General features: G+C 49.0%; 1 protein-coding gene across 1 annotated transcript; it reads right to left on the bottom strand.

Moving 5' to 3' along the window:
• Positions 1-121: 121 nt before the first annotated feature.
• On the bottom strand, positions 122-6,009 carry LOC141471481 (homeobox protein NANOG-like). Its single transcript, XM_074158040.1, has 4 exons — positions 5,829-6,009; positions 2,348-2,622; positions 925-1,014; positions 122-484 (listed from the first exon to the last, which is right to left on the bottom strand). Exons 1-4 carry the CDS (start codon positions 6,007-6,009, stop codon positions 122-124), a joined length of 909 nt encoding a protein of 302 aa, XP_074014141.1.
• Between the last annotated feature and the right edge of the window lie 21,242 nt (positions 6,010-27,251).

The following is a 27,251-nucleotide window of genomic DNA, read 5'->3' as shown; positions in this document are numbered from 1 at the left end:
GATGCCAAAACAGGTTCTAGCTACATAATGCTGCTGAGTTGGCAAGCACATGAATAACAAAGGGAGGGATGAGAATAATGATTTGATTCCTGGGTGCCCAAGTACCCCACATCCACAGTGCTTAGGAATGATAGAGATGATGGCCAGCAGTGGTTGGGAAAGGAGCCCCCATGGTGGCTGAGTGGTGAAAGTTACAGCCGTCACTTGTCTTTGTGCCCGGATATTCCACACTGCCAGGACAGCTGTGGTAAAAGTCTACTTTGTGCTGGGCAATGAAGCCCACTGTCTGCTGAACGCTGCAGGTGCCCCCACCTTTGCCAAAGACTCCTCCATCCTCGCTGGTCACAATGGTGTACGTGTTCTGCCCTGTTCCATACTGCTGACGAGGGGGAGGCATAGCTTGGATGTTGCTGGCTGCAGTGACTGGGTAGCCCTGGTGGAATTTGGGGTGCACATCCAAGTAAGTACTTGTCTGGAAGCCACTCTGGAAGGGAAAGACAGGGAGTCAGAACACGTATCTTCTCCACTGGTATCCACAGGCCTGACACATGCTGGGGCTATGTCCCTTCACGTTTCATGTTGTCTCTTGATCAGCAGCAATGGCATAGAAGGGCAAGAAGAACCATATCCATCCCCATAGCTCAGGGGTGAATACACAGTTGTATACACACACACACACATATATATATATATGAGGAAAAAAGCTTTTCTCTGGAAGCAAGTTTCAGTGGCATAACCAGCCTGCTGCTAGGCTACCTATAGAACGTGGAGAGTTGTGCCAAGTCTCTGCCTCTGCGCTGAACAAACCAGAAGGCAGGGTACACCAGTACTTGTATGCTTAAGTTGCCCCCATGGAGGAAATATATCACAGGACTTATCTGCCTAGATAGAAGGGCCGTGTTGAGCCTTGTGCTATGTTCTTACTTGTGTGAGGCACTGAGCCCGTTCCGTCCACAGGCTGTGCTTCTGGCACCTTTTCAGCTTCATCCTCCGGTTCTGGAACCAGGTCTTCACCTGAGCGGGGAAGTGAGAGCAGAGAAAACTTCAGCAAAGGAGAGGGAAGAGAAAACGATACCAGACTCACAAGCAGCAAAGAGTGACCAGATGGCATAGATATATGGGCAGCAGCAGATAAAGCCCTTTGAGAGCTCCCCGGGGTTGCTGCCAAGGGGAGATGTCTGTCTGGCAGCCTCAGCAGGTGGCTCCTGCATCTGCATGGTGGGGGGGGGAGGGAATGGCATGATGTCCACAGGACAGTCAGAGCTGTGACAAACTGACTCATTTCAATCATGGAGATGACTGACTGGTGCAAACTAGACCCACCCAGGCCTCTACAAGCCCCCTGTGCTACAGGCCAACTTCTAAGACACGGTTTCTGCATGCCTGTGAGAACAGAAGAGAGAGGCTTGCTCCTTGTAAACCAGCAGTTCCTAAATTCAAGGCTCCTTGCTGGAGTGAATTCCAGAGGTGTTTCCCCCCAGGGCTGTGTCTGCGCTGCGGGAGCAGCCTTTGCAGGGATGTGGATTCAGGCAAAGAGCATTGTCCCCCTGGCTCCAGACAGAACCAGCTCAGTCTGTGTGTATGTGAGCACTCACAACGCATATATAACTTTTTGAGTCCAAGGGCATCCTGGGGCATCCAGGCCATCATGCCCAGCTCTGAGATCCATAATTCCAGGCAGATTTTGGACTTGTAATTGCAAGCCCTTTTGCCCCATTGCCCAGCCCCCTCTGCTTTAGGAAGGCATCATTTGAGCCAGCACCAGTTCACTACACACAACCTACCTGAAGATTAGCAGAGACCCTGGAAAGGCTGCAATGTATGAACCTAGTCGTACCCACACGGAGCAGGGAGCGGGTGTCAAGCAGCCAGGCAGTGCTGAGTGTGGGACATTATTAGACATTCAACAAAATCAGCCCTGGGAAACGTTAGCGATAGCTTTCAGCGTGTTACAGCCCTGGGATTCAGAGAACTGATGCATGCCAGGATTTCTGTGAAGGTCACCAGTGCACGGAAAAAGTCTGTGAAGTGCTGTCAAGCCCAGGGTAGAGCTTGTTTGTGGCAAACAACATATTCATCACCGTGTTTGCAATTCTACTACAAGTGTTGGCAACAGTACCCTTAACTGACCCCTCACTAGGGAGGCCCCAACGAGGTGCCACTGACTCTCCTGCCCCACAGAAGTGCGTCTGATCTCTGGCCATGAATAGGCAGAGGAGCAACTGCTAGCTGTCACTTGTGCCTCTATTCTCTGCTGGGGACTCATTTTTCCATCCTGTCACTGCCTTATGTGACCATTCAGCTGCTGTGTGACACATATACCATGGGTCAAAGACTCTGTGTTCACCTGCTTGTAGGTGAGCCCCAGGGTAGCAGCCAGCTCCCGGATCTGCTGTGGGCTGAGGTACTTCTGGCTCTGGAACCGCTGGTGCAGGGTTTGCAGCTGCTCCTTGGAGAAAGCTGTTCGGCTCTTGGCCTTCCTGACCTCCTCCATGCCATCTTCTCTGCCCTTCTGTGACTTAGCCCTAGGCTGTGGGGATGAGGATGCTGAATGTGGACTGGTGGCTGAATCTGGTGTGAATTGGCTGAAATTCCCAGAACTGGATGACGTTGGGGATGCTTCTAGAAAAAAAAAAAAAAAGACAATGGGAGAAGGTATACAAGACATAATGCACAGCTGTATTGCTATGAGCATGCTCCCTGCCTGCTGTAGAGCTTCTTGCCTACTAGACAGGGGTTTTCTTGAAGAAAAGTCTTTGTGTCACACTCCTTTCTTCATGGATCTGTGAGCACAGACAAGCCCACTGACAGCAACCAGTTTCCCAGCTCAGCCCTCCAGGATGCCCATGGCTCCCTTTCGCCTGGTGGAAAATTCAGGGCAGGGAGGGGAGAATGGTGCACATTGGCTCACAGTGTTACTATCCTCCTCCAAAAGGCCCTCATAATATTTTGGTCTTAGTGAGGTGTAAAGAGGCCTGGTCCTGACTGCAAGCATAGCTTTGGGTTAATGACTAGGCTCGCCAAAACTGCCTGCCTAGCAATCTCAAGGCACCTGATAGACAGTGCCAAAGCAACCTCTGACCAGCATGTACGGTGCCTTATAGTGATGGGGCAACCAGCGGAGAGCATCAGTCAGGCCTTGGATATTGGGTCACTCCTGTTTGCCCGTGGCTCCCACTACAGACCCTCCCACTGCTGGAAACATGCGTATAGATGGAGGGACCTATTTGGCTGAGGGGGGCTTCTGGCGAGAGAAGGATGAAGGAGAGAAATTTGACATGAAAGTGGGGAGGTAGAGAGGAATAGTGGATGTGTGGGGACAGCTGAGAAGAGCCGGTAATCCTGTACCAGGGACATGGGGGACAAAATTTAAGAGTGCGGAGAAAGGTGTCCAAGCCCATTCTCATTTATCCTGATACGTGTCTTAAGGGGTCTCTGTTGAGGACAAAGTTGAGATAAAGATCTAAAGGAAAAACTTCCTAAACAATCTGGGCTACTAGTCCAAACAAAAGCTGCCAAAATGCAAAGTCATTCAGGCTGCCTGAACAGGAAAATGCTAACAAGAGAGATTACCCCAGAACCTTTTTGTCAGGTGCCTGGTTGTTGTGGCCTGTGAGAGTCTGAGACCTTCTCAGGCCGGTCCTGACTGAAGGGCTCTGATGCCAGTTTGCCCCCTTCCCCATAACGGCAATGATAAATCTGTTCATCACTCCTTCCTTCAGCTACTGCTCTGCAAACCCTTCTGCATGGTCCATCCCCTCTCCTCCTACTGACATTTCAGAAGAGAGGGGGTGCAGTGAATTGGGCAGTGCCATTTTCAGCACACAGCTTCTGACTACTGAGCCCAACCAATAGCTCCCAATCTCCTTCCTACTCGCCCTGAGAGCTGTGACTCTGAAGCCCATGGAGACACCCTCCTCAACCTCCGGAATATGTGTCCGACACAAAGTACTGGCACCCCTCTGAGGAATGGGCTCCCCACCCACCCTACCAAACCCTTCTTTCTTCTGTCCTAAGCTGAGAGGCTACTAAGCAATCACTCAAAAGCCTTGAGGTGTTGCCGGGCCTAAGAAAGGTGGCCATGTCTGTGGTATCTTCTCCCTTGTTACCCTCTTGACAGAGGTATGCCTGTCTTTGTGGTGCCTGCCCCTCTAGGGTTGCCTGCTTTTGGCTATTTCCTGTCCCTTGGAGATGATAACCATCCAGAGCACAGGCTGTGTGAAGAGAAAGGTGGATAGTGGGGCAGGTTTCTGGAGCTGGGGAGCAGGGCCATGAGGATTACAAAGGGATTCTGCCTAAAAGGAGAAAGGGACTGTCAACAGAAGAGGTGCAAAGGCCTGAGGTGCTATGTGCATGGGGATAGACTGCAGAGCCCCAGAGGAAGCTGAACATCTGTGATGACCGGGATGCACAGGAAGCTAAAAATTCATGTTGGACCACGGGATGCTTGGCTCCTGCAGGCTGTGCAGTAAAAACCTTATTAGATAGGAAACGAGCATGCTGAGAACGTGGGCTTGGAAAACAGGAAAGTCTTCTGTTAGACAGGAACCACAGCAAGACACTGGTAGAGCTAAAGATCACACACGTTCCTGCTTGGCCCAAACCCCCGTGTAATTTACCACCTGCAGCTCTAGCTCAAGACAAAGGCGCTCCCTCGCCCATGAGAAGAGAGTGAAGTAAAGAGGAAGCGAGAAACATGAACAGCAGTGCATCAGACATAGACACGAAAACCTAAGACAGACCCACTCCCACAGGCCCTTGACATCTGTAGGCCCTTGTTTCCATGTCTGAGATGTCTCTGTAGAGAGGCACCAGAGGAGAGTGTTTGAAGACGGGCTTTAGGTCTGTATACAAGGCCCATTGGGGGCACAGATGAGTCAATCTGCCTGTTGCCTCTGTGGAGCAGGCAGCAGGCAAAGAACCTAAACCTTTCTCCAAACTACATGGCAAGTAGCCACGTGCCCAGTAGCCAGCAGTCACTCTGCCCGAGCCTGTAGCTCTCTATAGCATCTGATGGCTTGAAACTGGAACTCCAAAAGCTCACTCTTCTCCCACCCATTAACCTTACAAGAGTGTTAGTTACCCTGCTGACCATATAAGAGGGCTGGGAGAAAACCTGCTTTCATCAGCTGTCCTATTGCCATTCACTGGAGAGGGAGAGGAATGGCAGGAACAGAAAATGCCACCATGGTGGGGCCTGGGACTTTTTTGCAAAGAGGGAAAGGCAAGGCAACAAGAGCATGGAAAGGGGAGGGAAATAGAGAGAGGAAAATGGCACACTAAAAGAAGCAGAGAATAGCAACTCCGAATTTAAAGGGAGCCGGTTTCCCAGCCCAGCGATTCAGAGCATACCTTGGCTCAAGTTTAATGAGCACATGAAGGGTGCAAGGAGTTTGTAAGGGGACAAGGGATGCCACAAGCAGAATTACCTTCGGGATTTATTTCTCTTCATAGCACACATGACAGCATTTGGCTAAAAGGAGGCTCAGACATTCCTGTCCCAAGAACCATGAACTCCCATAAGACCATGTTGTCACAGTGCCCTTTAGCCCAGAGCACAGACCTGCCTGTGCCTCGGCTCCCACAGGCTCTGATGAGGTTTAGGAAACCAGTTCTCAGCCACCAAAGAAAAGTAGCATGGAAAGATGGTGTGACTGCCCGAGGTCGCCCATCCTCCTTGCCTTCCGTAGCACACTTTTCCCAGCTCACGCATTAGGAAACCAAAGTAGGGAGAGAGAAATATTTGCTCAAGGTCATGAAGCAAGTGGCTGACCCGGGACCACAGGTATCCTGGGGATCATCTCTGGGGCTTGGCTGAAACGCCTTACCTGCCGTCTGCCTCTTCCCTCCTGCCTCCGGAGACTGACTGGCACTGGTGGCTCCCGCTGTCCCAGTCGAAGTGGAGGCATGTCCTGCCTCCCCCGTCGAGTTCCAGTAGAACTCCACATAACCCATGCCAGTCCCGCTGGGGTGAGCCTGGTAGGGGGGCAGAGCCAAGTGTGCACACATGGGGGGCAGATGAAGGGGTGGTTCCCCCACCTTCTAATAGATGCCACCTTCGCTTGGGGGGACAGGTTTCACCGGCAAGCTGAAGTAGCTCCGAAGTGTAGGCAGGCGGTGACCTTTATAGCTGGCTATACCCTGCCTGGGACTGCAATATTCACCCTGGTCCGCTCCTCGAGGCTCTTTGTCATGTTAAAGAGGCTGATTGGTGGGGTGGGGACAGAGGGGGGGGGAAGGGAGAGGGGGGGAGGGAGGGAAGAGGTGGGGGGAGCCACACATGGCATCAGGGGTAAAATATGTCCCCTCTGAATTCTTCCCATTCTGCAGGTTCCTCAGTCACACCTGAGCAGGGTTCTGATCCAGAGCCCCAGGAAACCTCCTCCCTCTTGCTTCTTTGGGCTCAGGTCAAATTGTCCTGTCACAAAATAATCCCATGAACGCAGGTGTCCTGAAGAAGAGAGCTGTTCATTGCACTGGGAGAACAAGTCCCAACCAATGTCCACCACATGGGAGTAGATGGGAGGTAGATCTGCTGCTGACGCTGCTCTGTACAATGTCAGGCAAACTCAAGCTGGCTCCAGGTTATGGTGAGGCTTCTGAGACCTTTGCTTCATTGCTTGTGTCACATTGACACCCCCACAAGACCCAAACACACAAGCACACGCACACCCTGACAACCTGGCAGCACCTCCCACACTCTTAGTGCAGGTGTCAGAGATGGAGCAAGGGGGAAACCCAGACAAGGATCAGACCTGGGGGCTAGAACCTACTTTTTTTTTTTTTTTTGAAACTGAGAAGGAATTCCCTTCATGCAGGCATTTGAGGGAGCCAGCTGAAAATGCATCTGGCCCATCTTCCGCATGTCTGCACCAGCGCAGACTCAGAAACGCTGGACGAGTCACATCTAACACCAGATCTCATTTTGCAGAGCAGACTCAGAGATCTCAGCTGGCTGGTTTACAGAGGGACAATCGACGGAGACGTTTTCGCTATGGAGGCAGGAAAAGATTTAGTGCAGGTGAGGTCCACAGCTAACAGATTTGCTCCCCCATGGCCTCTCAAAACCACATCCTTTCATTTGCCTAGTCTTGGCTGTGGCCTTTGCCAGGCTGTCACAGGCTGGTTAGAATAAAGAAGATGAAGAGTTTCCTTTAAGGCAGCATTAGCTGATGTTTGCTGACATATGGCCCACCCAAGGGGGACAGGCACCTGCAGAGCTGATCATTAAATAACTAGAGGTAAGCGAGTGAGCCACAGAATCCAGCTGTGGGCCTGCAGGTTGGTCTGCTCTGCGGGCTTGCTCCAGTCCCTTCCCCTCAGAAGGTTTTGCTCTGCCTATGTTTAGGAAGATTTTATTATTTTCATCTCAAAAGACGTTGCGAGTCCCTAGCTCGTGTCTGTATTTCTCAATTCGCAGACAGAAGTCCCAGAATAAATTCAAATATTTCTTGCTAGAACCTGTGCCCTGCACAGGACATGCGCGTGCCTCCTGTCAGGAGGTCAGAGCTGCGAGTGCAGATCCACAGAAGCCTTCAATGATTTAACCAGGACTGTCCCTGCACCCGTCTGCACCTCATTGCTCCACAGGTGCTTGTCGCTCTCTTCTTCCCAAGCCTGTGCTAGCACCCGGTACCTGCCCAACAGGCCAAGGAGGGGAACCTACTTGCCGTGAGAGTGTTCAAGTATCAGCAGGGAGAAGAACAGCACAGGTGAGGGTGAGCAAGACCGTAGGAAATGGGATTCAGATCAGTTTAAAAGGATGTAGAACATCACTTCTGCCAGCATTTCTACTGCTGCTCTGTGTCTCATGGCAGGTTATTAGGCCCGTCTTCCCTCTCTGAAGAGCAGGGGTGACTTGGGAGCCTTCTGAAATTCCTGCATGGGAAACCAAAAGGAACTGCAGGACTGGCCTGTGGGTGAACCTGAAAATCAATGCAACTTCTCTTGAGCTGTCACGGGCAGACCATTCAACTCACTTGCCACACCACAGCACGGTTCTGGTGCCTCCGGACCAGTCCCTTTCCCATGAGGTGCAGACTGGAGGGCACTAAGGGCCTGGCTAGGGTCTCTTTAACTTGACAATCATTATTATGTTTTCAGTTTGCATGAAACACTTTTCTGTGCCTACAAACTGCAGGGACTGACATCTCTCTGCACAAGGAATGCAGTTTTAAATAGGAAATTAACTTGAAAAACTTAAAGCAAAAAAAGGGGTTTTGAGCACGTCTGCCCTGACAGAATCCCAAGAACATCCCCAATATGACAAATATTCTGCAACAGCCTCTACGTGCTGGTTTTGGCTCATGCCTCACTTCTGAATCATTCCATGTTTCGGAGCTGCAGCGCTACAAGAGCTCAGATCCCTGTGCCTCCTATCTGCCCTCAGGCCCTAGCTGATTAAGCAAAGGGAGAGACACTGATGACATGAGCTGTACGGAGCTCGGGACCCTGCTGGGCAGCTCTGGTGCCGATCAAGGAGAATGTCACGCGCTCCTTATTCATGTCTGGCTTGTCGCTGTATGTTGGCGTTCAACTTTTCATGGCCTTAGGTGCAGTTAGAAAATGAAAACAAGGTAGCAGACCTAGAGGGTATCAACATATCTTTTAAGACTGTTAATCTGAAGATCTGGCAGAAAACATGGCATGGGGTGCTGGCGTGGGTGGCAGTGGGTATCTGTGTACTTGTTGGGATTCTCACTGGCTGAGTACTTTGCACTTGGTCTCCTTGATTTCAGCTGCTTCTGAAAGGTGTCTGGGATCTTTCTTGCAAAGTGCCCAAGGCCATGATAAACCAGCATGGTCACCTGCACTACAAAGTCCCGCCGGGCAGAAGCCGGGGAGGAGGATGGTGCTGCCCCTGGGAGCAGAGCCACTTGCCTGACTGGACCAGTGAGTGGGGCAGCACAGAGGGAGTCACCTCCCCGGGGGCAGGAGGGGGACCTAGAGGCAGAAAGGAGCTGAAGGAACCTTGGGAGCTCACCCGCCATGGTTTCAGAGCAGCATCACCTCTCGGGGAACAGCTTCTCTCCCCTGTGAAGCTGGTGGCACAGCCTGTGGCAAAGGCAGCAGCTCCTGAAAACCAGCACTGCAGGCAACCGGCAGATGTGGCTTGGCTTCAAACTGAGCCAAACCCTGCTTGGTTTGGTACTGTGCTCTTCCAGGCTGGGCCCTAATGCTCGCTATACTATGCAGCGCTACAGGCTGGGGGCAGAGCGGCTGGAGCTGCCTGGCAGAAAAGGACCTGGGGGTGTTGGTCGACTGTCGGCTGAAGATGAGCCAGCAGTGTGCCCAGGTGGCCAAGAAGGCCAACACTGTCTTGGCCCATGTCAGGAACAGCATGGTGAGTAGGACTCGGGAGGTGATCGTCCCCCTGTACTGGGCACTGGGGAGGCCCCACCTTGAGGGCTGTGTCCAGTTTTGGGTCCCTTCCCACAAAAAAGACATTGAGGGGCTGGAGCGGGTCCAGAGAAGGGCAACGGAGCTGGTGAGGGGTCTAGAGCACAAGTCTTGTGAGGAGCGGCTGAGGGAGCTGGGGGTGTTTAGCCTGGAGAAAAGGAGGCTGAGGGGAGACCTTCTCGCTCTCAACAACTCCCTGAAAGAAGGGGGTAGCCGGGGGGGGCGGGTTGGCCTCTTCTCCCAAGGAACAGGTGATAGGACAAGAGGAAACGGCCTCAAGTTGCCCCAGGGGAGGTTCAGGTTGGATATTAGGAAGATTTTTTACACAAAAAGGGTTATCAAGCATTGGAATGGGCTGCCCAGGGAAGTGGTTGAGGCGTCATCCCTGGAGGTGTTCAAAAGATGGGTTGACGTGGTGCTGGGGATCATGATTTAGTGATGGGTTTTTATCAGAGTTACGTTGATGGTTGGACTAGATGATCTTGAAGGTCCCTTCCAACCTAGATGATTCTACGATTCTATGATTATTACCTCACAATGTTCTCCACAAAAGCCTTCCCAGGCTCATGCTCTTGGCTCAGAGGGATTTCCAGTATCCTATACAACCTTCATCTGCTCTTCTGTACCATGAAGCTGAAAGCACACTCCAATAAAAGCAGGGTAAACTCTTCACAGGCATGTTAGTGACATGATCTTTCATCAGCAGGTAAGCCCTTTGCTTTCTCTGGGGTGGCACTGAACTCTGTCACAGCAATGAACCAGTAGCCTTAATTGACCAGGTTTCCTCCATAAACATAGTGAGGTAAGGAAGACCAGTAGTTAGAGAGACCAGGAGGAAAGAGGAAAAGTCCTCACTCTCTGTCCCCATGCCCTCCACGAGGTGGTTGCAGTTCATGCTGACTTGCCCAAAATAGCCGCAAAGCAGTGAGCGCAGGTATTACTGACAGGGTAGCTCCAGTGACATGAAAGGCAGGAGAGGCTGAAAAAACAGCCTTGAAAACTGGGCTGGGATTGTGGACATCATTCAGAACATGCTTAAGCAGAGCAGAAAGTAGAGAACACGCCCATGGAAATTATTGCTGTAATTGGGTCCTTTCAGCGGCACAGTCCATATGGTTATGGACAACCTGATTTTCTTACAACAAGCACTGCCTAGCCATGTTTGGTCACTGCCCCAATGTCTTCTACACCTTTCATAGATGATCTCAGCAAAATCATCCTGCCAGGCAACAGCTTTTGATTCGCTTGGGGAGATTGGGGGTTTGCTGCTTTTTTTCTGTGGGGTTTTAGGTAATAAATTACCTTTCAGGCCTCTTCATTTGTCAATTGCTGCTCTTTTCTCCTAAAAGAGGAATCAGACAGGGTCAAATCGGAATGCTCAGATTTGGATAAAGACACTGAATGGACCTGGCTCTGAGATGTCTGTGTTCTGGCAAAATGTCCCATGACAGCTAACACGTCAACAAGGCTTGATGTGTACAGCGTGGAGGTAACACAGCAAGAACTGAAGGTTAAAGCTGACAGCGTCCTGAATAGACTCAGATGTCCAGTCACCCCTTGAGCCCCTGTGGCTCACCTCTTCTTGGTGTAGCTCAGTCCAACGGCCTCTTCAGTGAAGACACAGCTGATTCCACCAACAGGAGTATCGCTTTATCTGCATCCCTGTTTGTCTGGCTGAGCTGTGGCAGTTTGTGCTGCAACAGTTTAGAAGTCCTTGTTGCTACCGTTATACCAGGAGAACACCAAGTTTCCTGGAGGCTTGGCCTCACCAGATCCTACTCGGGGGGTTCATGGGGGGTTCCTCTCCCCAGAGGGACCTGTGCTGTGGGCTCACGTCCTGCTAGCAGCAGGCGAGCAGCTGGCAGCTCTCTGGAGGCTTTCTGGGCCATACAATCTCTTTCTGCAACTAGTAATATTGGCAAACAAGCTGCTGCTTTTTTTTTCCGTCCAAGTTGGCTTTTAAAACAAGTATGCTTTTCAGTCCTTGAACTTGCTGAATGTGGTTTCAGGTAGGTATTCAAAGCTGGAGTTAACGGAGTTGTTTTAAGAAAAAGGCTTTGACGCTATTGTTTTATAGTTCTTATCCTTTCTTTGAAGCTTTAAACAAATGCCCCGCTTTGTTTAAACACTTGCAGGGCTTTTTTGACTGACATTGATAGTAATGGCTTAATCTAAAAAGATTTTTAAAAGCAAAACCGTGGACAATTAATACTTGGAATGATAGGAAGCAAAGTAGCTAAAACATTTCCACATTGCAACATTCGCAGTCTGTTCCCCTTTTAACCACCTAGTTCAGTGTGTTAATTGTAATTTGAACTTGAATTTACTTCTCTCGAAGCACCGTATTTTTTCTTCAAAGACTTTTCCTTTTTGGTGGTTGATCATCCTCCACGCTTTTTTCTTTTGCAGACTATGCTGTAACCTAGTCAGACCCATGTGTTTGCTTGTTCTCACAACGGCCTTGCAAACACTGTTAATGAGTCTGTACCAGAAAGGGAGGTTTTTTTCCCCCTAACACATATGATCTTGCTGTACTGAGGATAGGCGGTGGAAAGGAATATTTATTCCAGAAAATCATAAACACACTGCTGCTTTTTGGTTTTTTCAGGTGTGCCATGATGGGCTGAAAAATTCTGAAAGTGGTAAAATATATTCCCAGTGAGGGAATATAACCAAGTTTCAGTTGGGTAATCAGAAAAAGAAAAGGGAAAAGGATTCCCTTTCTCTTAGGCTATTCGTGGCCTAGAGCTAGATAGGATCAGAGCTGTACTTTACTGTACATAGCAGCCATCCAGAGCCACAAAAATTAAGATTTCTTAGGGCTGGAAGATGTAAGGGGAGCTATGGTAACACCTACCTAAAAAAGACTGGGGGAGGGACTAGGAAGTCTGCAAGCCTTAAATAACATTCATCAGTATTTCCTAGCTGCCTTCCATTTTTCCTTCTGTAAATGTAATTTAGGAGTCAACTTCCCATGTGAAGTGGTTTTGGTTCACAAAGAAAGGGAACAGTCTGCGGGGCCTTTCTCTTAAATTATTCCGAGTAATAAAAGCCCAACTTATTTTGCTGTGCAAAATTTTTCAGTAAAATCAGCTAAAAGTAAAAGCGAAAATCTGTGCCACACCCACATGTATATATACGTATATATATATTTAAATACTCTACCTTTATCTCCTTCTCTCTTTTTTTTTCTTTTAAATCTGCCCAGTGAAAAAAAATGTAAGGGCCAAGAAATGAATGGGCTTAGTTTCCAACAAAGAGGTTTAGGAAAAGCTGTTGATAATAACCATGAGATGGATTTTTTTCTGCTCATATATTCTTCCTGAAGTCCTTCACACAGTGAGACCCTCTAAGAGAAGTGTAATTTGACCCTGATGCCAAGTGGAAGGTGAAATTGGATGAGAACTCTGCCAGTGTTGGCAGCACTCCCACAGTTTCCTGGGTCTCACCTGTAGGATTTTATTTCCCTGGTCTGCTAAAAAAAAAATGTGATCAGAGTAGACAGAAGAGAAGGCCCTGGACAGTTTCACCACGTCTACCACTTTTAGCCTCATTCCAACATCTCCTGAAATGTAGTGGATGATTCTTCTGCTCTCACCCGTCCTTCACAATGCTTTTTCAGTTGACCTTCTGTCTCTTGACTCCGTGTTCACAAGGCACCTGTGGTTACTGGCCAAAGCCATTTCTCTGGCTATATGGCTACAAGTTTATGGGCAGTGTGCAAGTACAGCAATTTCTGGGACAGGAGGTAGTGTGACAGTCCAGCATCAGAAATGGAAGGTGTACTTTCCTCCTAAATTGGTCTTCCTTTCCCTATTCAATGCGTGTTTTGTCTTTGAAGAAAGAAGTTCGTATATAAAGTAACAGCAAGGTCCATCATGACTAACTGCCCTAGAATGGATCTTAACTGATGTCAATGCTATCTGTGGTATATTTTCTTCCTAAAATCAAAGAAGATGAGGGATTTTCTTATGCTTTCATTTTTTTTAGTACTTGAACACTTTCCCCTTCTCTTTAACAAAAGCTATGAAGACTTTTAATGGTGGCTATTGCCGTGGCACCAAGCTGTCTGAGGCCTTGAAATCTAAAATCATATTCAGCTGTTTCATGTAATGCAGAGCATTTTAATCAAAATTTATACGTAGAGAAAACACACTCCCACCATTGGGAAAACCCACTACAGACATGTGGTTCCTTTGTGACCCCCCCAGCTTGTTCCTAGGCAAATCTTCCAAAGAATTCCCACTGAAGCCCAGTTTCCAAAACTGTGGGTCTCCATGGCCCCTCTTCCAGCTCAGCTGTCAATACCTGGGAACCCATCCCACTCATCCAGCCCTTTGATATTAGGCCTTTAACCAACATATTTGAAGTAGGCTAGGCTCAAGCTAGACTTTCCATGATGTTTTCATGGTTTTCACTCATCCTGCTTTATGACCAGTGGATCAGTGCACAGTCTCATTAAGGAACAGCGAAAGGGTCCTCAATATCTTGTGAGCATGCGGCACACATGTAGACGATGAGCTGGTAGGGAAATCTGCCCACAAACACAACGCAGGAAGAAGGAGAAACTGTGTTGGTCCACCTCTGCAGGGGTGTAAGATACCGAGAGAGCAGGTGATGAATTTTGGCAGGTCGAAGAAAGTTAGAGGTTTCTTGGTAGCATTTAAAGCAGACAAAGCCTGTCTTAAGGGGTTTATAGGCTCTGGAGCATCAAACCTTACTGACTCTGATATCTAGTCTGGGAGAAGAATGCAGTGTGCTCCTTCACCAGTCACCAGCTCTGGTATCTGGGATTCCACCAGCCCAAATGTGCCAGGAATTAAGTCTCCCCAGACAAACAGAGATAACATAGCAGAGCTCTGATCAAGGGACTGATATCAAAGGAGCAAATCTCTCAGCCCCGGGGATGAATCATCAGAGCAGTTTATTCCAACCGTTTCTCCTCCTTTCAAGTATCACGTTCAATTGCAGCAACAGCAGCACAAAAGGCTTCGTCATACTAGGTGCTGCAAAGACGGGGAAAACACAACTAGGAGGAATGGAATTCACAGGTGATACAAGGCTGGGAGGGTGTTGCAAATACCACAGAGAACAAAGAAATAATGCAAAAGGAACCTATCTCGGTTGGGCAGGGAGGAAGAAGGAGAGATGGGGGCTAGCCATGCACCTGGGGAGAAAGAATCCCAAAGGTAAGTAATCAAAGGGAGATGTCTAGAAATCACAGCATGAAAAAAAAAATAATAAAAGAAAAGGATAGGCAAAAGAGGTGCATGTTTTCCAGCTAAGGTATACCAAATTCAAGCAACAGCAGTACTATTTTGCAGGCATCAAAGCGCATGACAAAGATCCGTACAATCTCATTTTCATGGATGGGGAAACTGAGGCACCACATCAGCTCAGTAAAGGGCCTGTTACTGTACAGCACCAGCCACACCTTGGCTAGGCAGAAACAGCGGGTTGTCAATATAGAAAACTTCTGTCATAGAGCTAAAAGGCAATACTATGTGCAGTTCCGGTGAGATTACACGAAGAAGGTTACATTCTGGTTTGAGTGCCCTGCAAAACAAGGAGGAGGAGGAGGAGGAGGAGGAGAGGGAGGCAGCGGGGAAGAGCATCAGGCACAGGAGTGTTATAAAACGCAGCTTATCTCTGCCAAGCGAGTATCAAACCAGAATTGCAGCATCTCATCCTCTCTGCTTCTCAGCAATCTGTGGATCTAATCTCTGTTTACACATAGGGGGAGATCTGTCTTGTCTGAAGGCATTCCCGCTGCCAGCTCACTTAGGTTGCCCTTCCCACAAAGCAGGTGGGGGCAGGTGGAAAGAGCTGAACAGGCAGATACAATGCCAGAGACAGGGCTTTGATGAAAATAAATAAGGCTGTGCGTCACTTCAGCTCCACTAGTTCTTCGCAATCGTCTCACCTGTGCACCAGTCCACCCTGGAACAGAGATGAGCCGGAGGGCCAAGCCAGGACTGGTCCTCTGCCTCATCACCATCAGTAACAGTTATGTTGGATGATAGTCCAGCAGGCTTTACCGGGGCAACAGTCACATCATTGCAGGATCTTAATAAACAATGTTAATGGGTCTGGGTCCCTCATGAGCTGTGTTAGCTCTGCCGGGCAAAACAGGAGCAAGACTGTCAACTCTATAGAAAAATCAGTTGATCTCTGAAGCCTGTAGCTCTGGCTCAGGTGCACAGCAGGAGCTACAGGGGTGCTGCTGAGCGTAGCCTGGTTTCGGTTTTGGTTCAGAGCTGGAGGGAGGGAAGGCATTGCACGTTTTGTGGGGTGGTGGTATGGCATTCATATTTCAGAGTAGCCCTGGGCTTTGGCATGCCAAGATTGATCTCTATGAGCTATCAGTTGCTCTAAAAGATTATTACTGATAATTACATTGCAGATGAATCTAAGTTTTTAGGACAGGCAACTGCTGGAGAGGGTCCAGCAGAGGGCTACAAAGATGATGAGGGGCGTGGAGCATCTCTCTTACAAGGAGAGGCTGAGGGACTTGGGTCTTTTTAGTCTGGAGAAGAGAAGACTGAGGGGGGATCTGATCAATGCTTATAAATACTTAAAGGGAGGGTGTCAAGAGGATGGGGCCAGTCTTTTTTCAGTGGTGCCCAGGGACAGGACAAGAGGTAACGGGCACAAACTTGAATGTAAGAAGTTCCACCTAAACATGAGGAGGAACTTCTTTCCTGTGAGGGTGGCAGAGCCCTGGAACAGGCTGCCCGCAGAGGTGGTGGAGTCTCCTTCTCTGGAGACGTTCCAAACCTACCTGGACACGTTCCTGTAGGACCTGCTCTGGGTGGACCTGCTCTGGCAGGGGGTTGGACTAGATGATCTCCAGAGGTCCCTTCCAACCCCATGTGATTCTGTGATTCTGTTTTGCAAGGAGAATTGGGGGGTGGAAGTGGATGACAACCATTTATATGGACTATTTGCTAAGGGTGAGGCACCTGGGAAACATAGATGCTGCTAGTGCGTTGCCACATAACCAGGCATGTTGCCATGCTGCAGACAAGGTAACACAGAGTCAGCACCATCCAGTAAGGCTGTGCTTGGTGTCTTGTGTTTCCGTCTGGATGCCATGCTCTAGTAGGAATGAGGGACCTCAGGAGCAAGGAAGCAATTAATGGCCCAAAGGTAATCAGGTTTGGGGAGGTAATGTTAACTCATTGAGAAGACAACAGAGAGAGTGGGTGGCCTGTGGAAATCTCAGCATGAAAAAAAGCAGGAGAGAGTTTTTAAAAGGTGGTGATATTCTTTTGGGACCCAGGTGAAGAAATAGCTTTTGCTCACAGCAGAAGCAGCATGTCGCAGAAGTCGCCTGGGCTCACCACAGGAAGCAGAGCCCTTGGGTTTCTCCTAGCTTCAGGCTTGGAGTCTTTACCAGAGTGGCACCCGAGGAACTGCAGGGTGCAGAGCCACCTGGGTGGCAGAGCCACGCAATGAGCTGCAGGGCCAGCACAGCATGAAATCCGCCTCCAGAGGCAGCCCTGCTGGCATCCCTGCCAGGCATCTCCCTCTCCAGCGCAGCAGAATCCATCACAAGGTGACCTTGCACTAGGGCAGGATTTGTAGTATGCAAGGACAGCAGTAGAAGCATCCTCTGGGCCATGGTCCCCGTGAGACAAGGCTTTGACTTGGATTTAAGCTCAGCAGGTCCTCTGTGTCATGCAGAGTTTGGGATGGGATTAATGCAAGTCTAGTCACTGCCCAGGAAAAACGTGCCTCAAACATCCACTCCCTCCCCCAGAGCTTTGTCCACAGGGCTATACATCCTGAAAAGAACCTGAGGCAGGGGAGGGACAGCAGCATGAAGTGGGGCTTAAATAATAACTCTTTAAGGGGAGATGGGGAAGAGCAATGGGGAAGCAGAGAAGTGGGGAAGAGCAGGAGGAATGGGCTGAAACATCAGGGAAAATGCGGAGAGAATCCCAAAATTGCGAAGGAGCGTAACACTAGGTCACCCTCAGCTCTGTGTACAGGCAGACCCTGCAACACATGACATGAAGCAGAAGGAACTATAGGAGAAATGGTATCATCAGAAAGCAGTGGGAAAATGCCATGTGGTAGAAGGAAGGGCCAAGCAAGGTTCAGGGGCACAAGAAAGACCTAGAGGTATGAGAGAGAGCCCAGAGCTGGCCAGGTAATGCAAACCTGTCTCACCCCACACTTTCAGTCCACCCATCTCTGCCCTTTCTAAGGCAAAGAGACGTCACCCTGGCGAAAATGGGCAGTGGTCACCCCAAAGGTGTATTGGTCCCTAGTTCTGGGCATGCACAAGTAGGTTCAGAGACAGATATATCAGAGAGTCTGTGAGGAGCAAGAAGAGCCACTATGAGCTGGAAGGAGGAGTGGAGTTTAGAGAAATTCTAGCTATTTCCAAGGCCCTGGAAGATCCTGGAAAGGAGAGGAATGGCCCTGCCAAGGAGCACGTATCGTGTTCAACTTAGAGTGACTCCGGTGGTGCTTGTGGGGATGGAGTAAAGACCCAGCTCCACTGAATGGAAGAAGAGCCTCCCCCACCCTCACTATGCTGTTTTGCCCCTTTCCTTGTGGTAGCTGGGCCTCTGATGGGAACAGCAGGCAACCTGCAGGCTCAGCAGCAATTTTGTGGCCCCTTTGCCACAGGGACACCCCCCCCCCCGCCCCAGGATGAGGTGTGTAGGCTAGGTCACCGCTGCAGCCGGGTGAAAAATCTCGATTCTCTGCTGCCTGTGTGCATGGCTGTACGGTTACACTGATTAAGCTTTTGCCTTACTTCCCCCTGCAGGAGAAAGGAGGATGCAGATCTGCAAGCTGTGATCAAGGCTCTCAGAAGGCCTCCCTAGGGCTGGCTGGTGTGTGGACACCGCACCTTTTCATTACACTACTGGGGAGAATCAAGCATACTGTATGCGTGTACCCAAAGTGCTCACACCCACAGGTACGGCTGTGCTCCAAAACCTTCCCGGGAGCACCCAGTTCTGAGAGCCTGGGAGCAGGGCACGTGTCACCTCTGGCTTCCAGACCTCCCCAGTCACCCGGCACCTCCTGCAGCCCTTTGCACCGGCACCAGGAACAGTGCAAACCCCCTTCCCTCCCACCCCTCCGGCACCACCTTGCCCTTCCACACCAGGCACCCTAAGAGGATGAGGAAGCACAAGCCGCGCTGTGCCCCCGCAGTGCCCTCGGTGTCGGGGCGCCGCACAAGCAAATGCTCCCAGCGTCTGCTCATCTGCTGCACATCACTCCTTTAAGGTTTCCCATCAGCTTAGATTTTCTCAGGCTCTGCTTTTAAAGTCTTACTAACTGGGCCTGGCCCTTCCTTCGTCAGGAGGAAATGAGCTCTCTCAGCTCAATTCAGTTAACAAACGGTTAAGTCACGGTCAAGGGATAAAAAAAAAAAGAAACTGTCTTTTCATGAGCCACCACTGTGCACTTGTGCACTGAATCTTTGCTAAAGCTTAATTTCTAGCCAACCTGAGCTCTGACTGCTCTGTCCTCACGCTCACAGCGAGTCGGGGGTGGACTTTCCGTACCAAAGGAAAAACGTATCTCTCTCTCTTTACTTTTACTTCTTTTTTTTTTTTTCTTTTTTTTCCAATTATACTTGGAAAGATAAATCAGACTTGCTCACAAACGATGTGTTTGGAAACACTGGTTTTGCCTTCCACTAATACAACGCTTTTGTTGTTGTTGTGAGCAAAGCATTGCAATGTACACGGTTACCTATGAGCTTATGTACGATCAGCGTGAATACTATTCTTCCTTTAGAATGAGAAAAATGTCAGGGTGATAAAGAAAGTCAAAGAGTAAATGTGGTGTGATGCTGCTCCATCACTCCCCAAAAGTTCTGTCTGTGGCGTGAAGTAAGGAAGCCGGAAAGCATTTTTTTCAAGGCTTCTGCACTGGCAGTTTTTCTGAGATGGATGAGCCCCTGCAGATTGCAGCGCGGTGGTGGTATCTGCCCAAACTGGGCTTTGCTGACGTTTGCCTTGGCCGGTTCTGTTTGTCAGGGCTTTGTCCTGCATTATCTAACACAGTGAGGAATATGCCTTTGCTTTGTGTTTGCGGAAAGGCTGCTTCTAATATGCTACTTTGCTAACTTTAGTCTAGCTGGGCCAGCCATATTTTGCATGCCCGTCAGTTCTTCCTGACTGTGGCACTTAAAATGTCCTGAGTATTTATCAGTTTGCCCTGAGCCCTTTGTGCAGGTAGCTTTCAATGGCAGTGGACAATAAATTCCAGTAGTTGATGGTTTGCGAAAAGTGTGTGGCTTGGTCATGTTTCTCTTTGGTTTCATGTGAAAAATCGCATTCTGCTGACAATCAGGCATCCTAATTTTTAGTCTGCAGGATGTGAGTAACTTTCTGCAGAGAGTGATTGCTCATGCCCTGTGGGGCAGTTGTCATCTACCCTACGTGGATGGTAAGGTGTCTTGAAGGTGGAAGAAGGTCTTGAATGTGTTGCTTTCATAACACAGTGAAAATACAGCTATGGTGTGCTTACTGGAAATTTTCAAAGGCCCATCATCTCCCACCACACCCAGCTCCCTTACTGGTGGTGGTTGTTCAAATTCAACTGTGCTGAATTTATCAAATCAAGTACAATTTCTGTGGGAACAAGATGCATCCACGTGGCTGAAAAACTGCTGTGATGTAGATGGAGACAGGAGTAGGACAGGTCCTTTAGGAAGCCCCCAGTTAAAAAGAATCACAGCCAAGAAAGATGTGTGCAGAAATGCAGCGAGAATGACGTGGAAGGACCTAGACAACATTTGGCCTTCTTCCTCTCCCTCCAGCAGTGACCCTCAACCCAAGGGTAGCTCTGTGCTTCTGTTTGACGATGTCAAGGTTTCATTTAGATGGGCATGAACTTTGCTCACCGACCTCCCTAGGGCCATCACTTTGTTCATGAAAATACCCAGGGGCAAGAAGGGGAATTGGTTTGCTCAAGATCACTCAGCTGGTCAGCAGAAGAACGAAACGAGAACTTCTCAGCTCAAAGCCCCTGCTCTGACCAGGAGATGGCACTGCCAGCTTTTCTGCCTGAAGCTTTTTGTGCAACTGTACAGCACGGCCAGCAGTTCCAGTTCGACCCCTGCGTGCCGAGCACCACCTCGTGATGACACCTCGGTGACCTACCTTGTTCTGTTTGCTCGACTTTCACCCTGGTTGTCCCTTCTTCCAAGGAGGTTGCTCAGGTCAAAAGCCTAGAGAGGAAAACGCACACTGGCGCAACATTCTGCTGCACCCAAAATGCTCAGCCACCGCTCCCCTGCCTGTCTACGTCAGCCCCCTCCCTGCCCCTGTTTTCCCTCACCTCTCATCACAGACCTGTCAGAAGAAGTGTGTACAGGCTCCAAACAAGTGCTGTGGCATGTAGTATTGCTGTCTGCTTTTATCCAGCAGGCTCAGCACTGCACTTCCATATCCAACAGATTTGCAAGCACGCTGATGTTTCTCCACCCTGCTCATCAGTTGCTGTCAAGATCTGCTTTAGCCACAGGATTAAGAGGCAAAGAGCGCGCCAAGTCCTGTTGCTAGCTGCTGAAACAAGATTACACCCCTTCAGAAGACCCCTAACTCCAAAGCTGTCTGCATTTTTTTGTTCATTCCCTCGGTAGGCTTGGCAGCCATCTCTTTGTACCCACAGAACGCTGTTGGATGGGCATGAAAGAACTGTTTGGGATGAGCACAGTGACAAAAAGACAAAGACTGCTGGGTGACAGCATGCGCTGAGCTGCACATTCTTGGTGGACATAGGCTAGAGTTTATTTACCTCCTTTGCCTGTCAGCTGCCTGCTCCCAATCCAGCTTGTAGTGATGATTGCGTGGCTAAAAAGTGAGGTCTCCTTCTGAGACACCTAGTAGCTAACACTACCTGGAAGCCCCTCCACCTCACTTCGTTCAGCTCCCCTCACAGCCATGCTGCTTTCAAGAAGTCTCCAATACAAGGTCTTCCCAATCGCTTTTGCCTTCAGAGACTTGACCACTCTTCACTGCAGACTTCTTCCCTCTCCTTACCGTACAGCTTCCTCCTGTCTCCTGCTTTAACAGCTAGACAGTTAAAGCCCACAAGTGACATGGTCTGGGTATATGATAATCCTCCTGCCTAGTTCATTACAGTGACCACCTCCTGTGTGCTCTAGAACTCTTTTCTGGAGTCACTCACTGTCTCTGCCAGGCCTTCTGCTGCACCATCTCTCGCTGCTTCACTCCATTCCATCCTTCCTCAGCTTCCTCTTGTTCTGTTCCCTAAACATCACCTTCGACTTCAATTTAATCCCGATCCACCAGCTCCACGCTGCCTCTCTGAGCCTGATGTATTCTTTTGACTGCTTGGAGACAGTGGAAAGTGCACACTGGGTTTTGGGAATGCCTTATCCTTTGGTACGGACAGCCTCCCTTTTGTCCACATTGACATAACACTAGGGAAAGAAGGCGTGCAACTGTTTGTATCCGAGAAATCTATAGTTCCAGTTGTGCCATCAGTCACTCTTCCACTGATTTGCAGCATCAGAGAGATGTAAAAAGGCACAGAATTGGCAACTGTTTGCCCTGGCCTAAGATCTTGGTGTGTACAAGGAGAAGAGGAATAAAAGAGCGTCTTCAAACCGTTTTGTTGTACAGAGAGTCTGGGAATTTTGGATGAAAGCTATCCTGGTTAAGGAAGGAGTTTCACAATTAATTCAAATGCAAAAAGTGTGTATGCAAGAGGTGGAAAAAAGGGTAGGCTATGCAGGAGAAGGACAGAAGCACTGCTTGGGTACTGAAGGACAAAATTGGAAAGACCTCTCAGAGCCCAGCTGGAGCAAAAACTTGCATGGGACAGAATGGGTGACAAGACGGATTTTGTAATTATCCTACTAGCTGGTCCAGAGAAAATACAGGTCTGCTGAGAAATGGGGCACAAACTAGTGATGGATGCCTCAGCCTTAGAAGAGGCTGAGGTGCTCAAAGCCTTCCTTGCACGAATCTGCAGAAGCAAAGCCTGCTCCCAGATCTCAAAACACATGACAAGAGTTTGGAAAGCTGAGGGACAGCTAGGAGTAGGACAGCAACAGGCTCGATACTACCTAGAGAGGCTGGATATATCGCAATGCATGGGGTTGGATAGGATACACTACAAGGGTGCTGAGATACATCCAAAGCTGCTGAAAGAAGCGCCTGACGTGATTATGAGACTGCAGTCGTTCATCTGTCATCCCTGAGGGCTGGAAAAGGAGTATCATTGTGGCCGACTGTATGGAAAGCAAGCAGGAGGACTTGGGGGACTCCAGACTAGCCATTCTTACCTCAGTACTATGTCCTCTTGGCACCCAGTGCCACATGTGCAAAGGAGAAGAATGTAATGAGGAAAGGTTGATACTATATGGATTAGGGGAGAGTGGTTGATGCTTTGACATGAGCTACACTGTAGGTACTGTCTCGTACAGCATACTCCTTTGGAAGGATGGGGAGGTATGGCAGCAAACCACTACTCAGGCTACTGGGAAATGGGAAAATGTAAAATAACCCGGTGAAGGTGAATGACACCACCAGCAGAATAGCTCTTCCTAACTCCGTGATGGTGTCCTGGGAACGTGACATTGCCCACAGGGTTCCCTGAGCAACCCATCACACTCTTCAACACCCTGATACAGGGTAGAATATCAGAAAGACTAAGTGTAGTACCTACACCAGCTGATTGTCCATTAACATATTCTGTAGCACTGGTGGCAGAGGAAAAGCTAAATAGACTACACAATGCCGTAACCAACTGATGAAATATTAGCAGATTTCCCCTAACTTTTTAATGAGCAGTATCTGGAAATGGAAGAAGCATGTCACATCTATTGCCACCACGTACTTCTGATGTTCTGCTGATGTACATCCACTAAATGTTGCTTTTCTTGATAGTTGTCCCGGTTTGAAGTAAAACCGAACCAATTTTCTGTTCTGTAACTTTACATCCTAGCCAGGCCTCCTCTAACTCTCTGAAATTAACGGCACATTGTGGAGAAACCTGCTCGTTCTCAGAATGATAAGACCAATGTTTGTGCTCCGTGCCAAGGGATGGTGAGCAGGGAGGCCCTTGCTTATCCTTATTGCTGTAACAACCAAGGGCAGTCAATTTCCTTATTTGCCCCCTTAGAGGGTCGGAAACGGAAAAAACGTAGAGGGGTCACATCGGTGGGGAGGAGTGGACAGGAGAGGTGACCCAAACCTGACCAACTGGGGTATTCCATCCCATCTGCCCCACGCTCAGTATAAAAGCTGAGGGATCAAAGGGTCAGCCCCTTCCTGCGATGGCCGACGTCCAGAGAGGACTCTGTCTGTTCATCTGCCTTTGATCCCGATCCGTGTGTTCCTGACTCCAGAGCTGGAATCCAGTTCCCATCCGTCGCTGAGTCCAGTCTGGGACTTCCCCAGTGCCTGCCGGTGACGTGACTGTCATCCTGGGAGCTTGATACGGTTTTGTATATATCGTATCTATTTCATTATTTTCTTCTTTATTTTTATTTTAATATTAATTCTTCATTAAAGTAGTTTAGTTCATTCTAAACTTCTGAATCTCCTTATCTCTTTCTCCTCCTCTCTCCTCTTTTGGGGGGGGGAAAAGAGGGGGGAAGGGCCATCTGTCGGTCTGGTTTCGGTAAATTAGGCCGAAACCACGACAATGGTAGAGATGCAATTGTCCATGAAACATTTGGCAGCTCCCAGAGGCCAGGGGATACATCAATGGAGAGTTCATAACCAGGGAGACAGAGAGAGGAAGACAGGCTTCTGAGAGGTTCAGCTCGTGCATAATGGTCACAGGCTAGTCCTTAAGAAAAGTCCAACAGTGCATATATCTAGGCATGAGCTGCTGGGGTCACTAGCCTGTTCTGGTACAGTGATGGTCATGGTGGGACAGCCAGCAGGATGCTTCAGTGTAGAAGGCAGGAACCAAGACAGCAGGCTGTACAAGTTTATTAGCATTTTTCTGTGATCTGGGGTGTGGAATAGGCTACTACTAAAAGAGGTGGGTCAGAAACTGTGAGACAGAAGGGCAAAGTGCAGCATGCCAGTATCTGCAGGTTAGTATGGATCTGGAATGGCTGGAGACAGGACCCCATAGTAGCTACTGGTCCATTTTCTGACCCACATGACGGTGCTTCAGAGAATAAGGTATTGTTGTTTCCTTACAGCAACGAAGCCCTATGTTCGTATTTCTGTCCCAGTCCACTGAGAATGAGGAGCTGGCATTAAAGGCACAGACAGGAAATATGGAGAGGAGGGGGCTTATCGCTTCCTATTCTAGGGTGACAAGGTAGAATGGAAAATCTCAGGTAGCAGGATTGTTTTGGAGGAACAGTTTTTAACAGATTTTAAAAGGCAAATAGGGAGAGGAAAGAGCAGGGTGATGAGAAAGTCTTCTCCGGTGTTGAGACCTCCTCACAATCCACTCATACCCTGTCCCTCTTAAGCTTCCCTTCCAGAAACACCATTTTTCTTCATGATCAGCACAGACCTAGCTGCTAAGAAATCATGTCCAGTCCTTCTTCACCCCTTGAGACGCTGCTCCCTCTCTGCCCATGAGATTACTGGTCACAACACAGTTTCCTACAGCATTGAACCCTAACAGTGCAGTGCTGGCACTGAGGCTGGGAAGGATGGTAATGGGCCACATGCAGCTTTCAGTGTGACTAATCCCTCTGTTGTCTCATCTACCTTCTCCAAAAGGACGTCATCACCTCTCAGTCTCCAGAATTCTGTAAGAAAAAAGATAAAACCAGTTCTGAGGGTTTCATACCTGTTTGTCAAGGTTTCAATGTGAACCAAGGAGGCAGGACAGGGGGATATAATTTCAGATGATATTTCAAAAACTGAGAGAGATATAAAGCATGGTTTAAACACTGAAACGTCTTCTATCTCAACTACTTTGGTCTGCATTTTTAATGCCCTAACTTTAGCAAGTAATCAAGCACACTGTATGTGTGCAACCGAGGTGCTCACACCCACAAACCACACATCAGATATCTTTCTATCTCAGAAGAAAGACCTGGTGTCTACTATGAGTCTAAACTGGGTTTTACAGTGTTGGTGGGAAGCCACTTCAAACATGGCTGTGCTCCAAAACCTTCCCGGGAGCACCCAGTTCTGAGAGCCTGGGAGCAGGGCACGTGTCACCTCTGGCTTCCAGACCTCCCCAGTCACCCGGCACCTCCTGCAGCCCTTTGCACCGGCACCAGGAACAGTGCAAACCCCCTTCCCTCCCACCCCTCCGGCACCACCTTGCCCTTCCACACCAGGCACCCAAAGGGGATGAGGAGGCACAAGCCGCGCTGTGCCCCCGCAGTGCCCTCGGTGTCGGGGCGCCGCACAAGCAAATGCTCCCAGCGTCTGCTCATCTGGTGCCAATGAGTGCATTTGGGTGTGATCATTCCCGTGTCCCTTTTGGCCTCCAGTCCAGAGAGGGTTTCGGGGAACTGAGGTGTGTCCTGCCTGCTCTCCTGTCCCCGTTTGGGTTCCAGTGGCTGGTTCTGGCTCCCAAGAGCTGTCGGTAATTCAAGGCACAAGTCCCACATTTCCCTCCTTCCCAACCCTCTCAGCAGAGTTCACTCCTTTAAGGCTTCCCACGAGCTTTAGATTTTCTCCGTCTCTACTTTTAAAGTGTTACTAACTCAGCCTGGCCCTACCTTCATCAGGAGAAAATGTCCTCACTCAGCCCAGTTAACAAAAGTTAAGTCACAGTCAAGGAAAAAACCTGAAACTATCTTCTCACGAGCTACTGTGCACTAAATCTTTGCTAAAGCTTAATTTCGAGCCAGCCTGTGCTCTGACTGCTCTGTCCTCACGCTCACAGCGAGTCGGGGGTGGACTTTCCGTACCAAAGGAAAAACGTATCTCTCTCTCTTTACTTTTACTTCTTTGTTTGTTTGTCTCTTCAATTACACTTGAAAAAAGACTTTATGCAGCAAAATTGCTCTAAACAATGCGTTTGGAAATACTGAAGCTTTCCACTAATACAATGGTTTTAATTTTTTTGGTTGTTGTGAGCAAAGCATTGCAACGTACACGGTTACCTATGAGCTATGTACGATCAGCGTGAATACTATTCTGTAATAGGAATAAAGGTGGTTTAGAAGAAGAGTAAAGGTGGTGTGGTACTGGTCCATCTCTCACAGAATGTTCTGTCTGTGGCGTGAAGTAAGGAAGCTGGAAAGCATTTTTTTCAAGGCTTCTGCACTGGCAGTTTTTCTGAGATGGATGAGCCCCTGCAGATTGCAGCGCGGTGGTGGTATCTGCCCAAACTGGGCTTTGCTGACATTTGCCTTGGCCGGTTCTGTTTGTCAGGGCTTTGTCTTGCATTATCTAACACAGTGAGGAATACGCCTTTGCTTTGTGTTTGCGGAAAGGCTGCTTCTGTCAAAGCTCATACTCCTCTCTCTCAGGCCCCGTTCCACCTTCTCACACTTATAAATGCCTCACCTTCTTTCCAGACCTCAGGATTTTCTTAGCTTGCATCTCATTCCTCCTTTCCTTGCAGATCAGCAACCCACCGTTCTCTTTTTACTTATTGCTTCAGTACATCCTCATACTCTTCACTGTTTCCCTTCTGTACTCAGCCTCCTACAGGCTCCGGCCACGCTGCAGCATCCATATCCCTTCACACCTTCACCACTGCTCTCAGCCTTCATCTTCTCCTGGCTTTGCATCCCTATGCCTTCCTCAGTGGAAAATTATTCTGGTGACACTGTCCTGAACCTCGTGGACTCTTTAGGTCATAGACTTGCATCATAGACTAGACTCAAAGCAGAGCTCTGAGGTCAAGACACGTCACCGAAAGCTTTGATCCATATCAGAGAGAGCACTTTAAAAGAAATAAGCAAAGCA

Source organism: Numenius arquata, chromosome 1 (genome assembly GCF_964106895.1).
Source record: "Numenius arquata chromosome 1, bNumArq3.hap1.1, whole genome shotgun sequence".
Taxonomy (NCBI): domain Eukaryota; kingdom Metazoa; phylum Chordata; class Aves; order Charadriiformes; family Scolopacidae; genus Numenius; species Numenius arquata.
This window is presented reverse-complemented; position numbering and strand designations above follow the sequence as displayed.

Excerpts from the sequence above, each read along its gene's own strand:
- LOC141471481 (XM_074158040.1), bottom strand. The coding sequence starts at position 6,009 with ATGTGTGCACACTTGGCTCTGCCCCCCTACCAGGCTCACCCCAGCGGG. Across the intron at positions 2,623-5,828 it reads AGGGAAGAGGCAGACGGCAG|AAGCATCCCCAACGTCATCC; the intron begins GTAAGGCGTTTC and ends TTTTTTTTCTAG. Across the intron at positions 485-924 it reads GGGCTCAGTGCCTCACACAA|AGTGGCTTCCAGACAAGTAC; the intron begins GTAAGAACATAG and ends TTTCCCTTCCAG.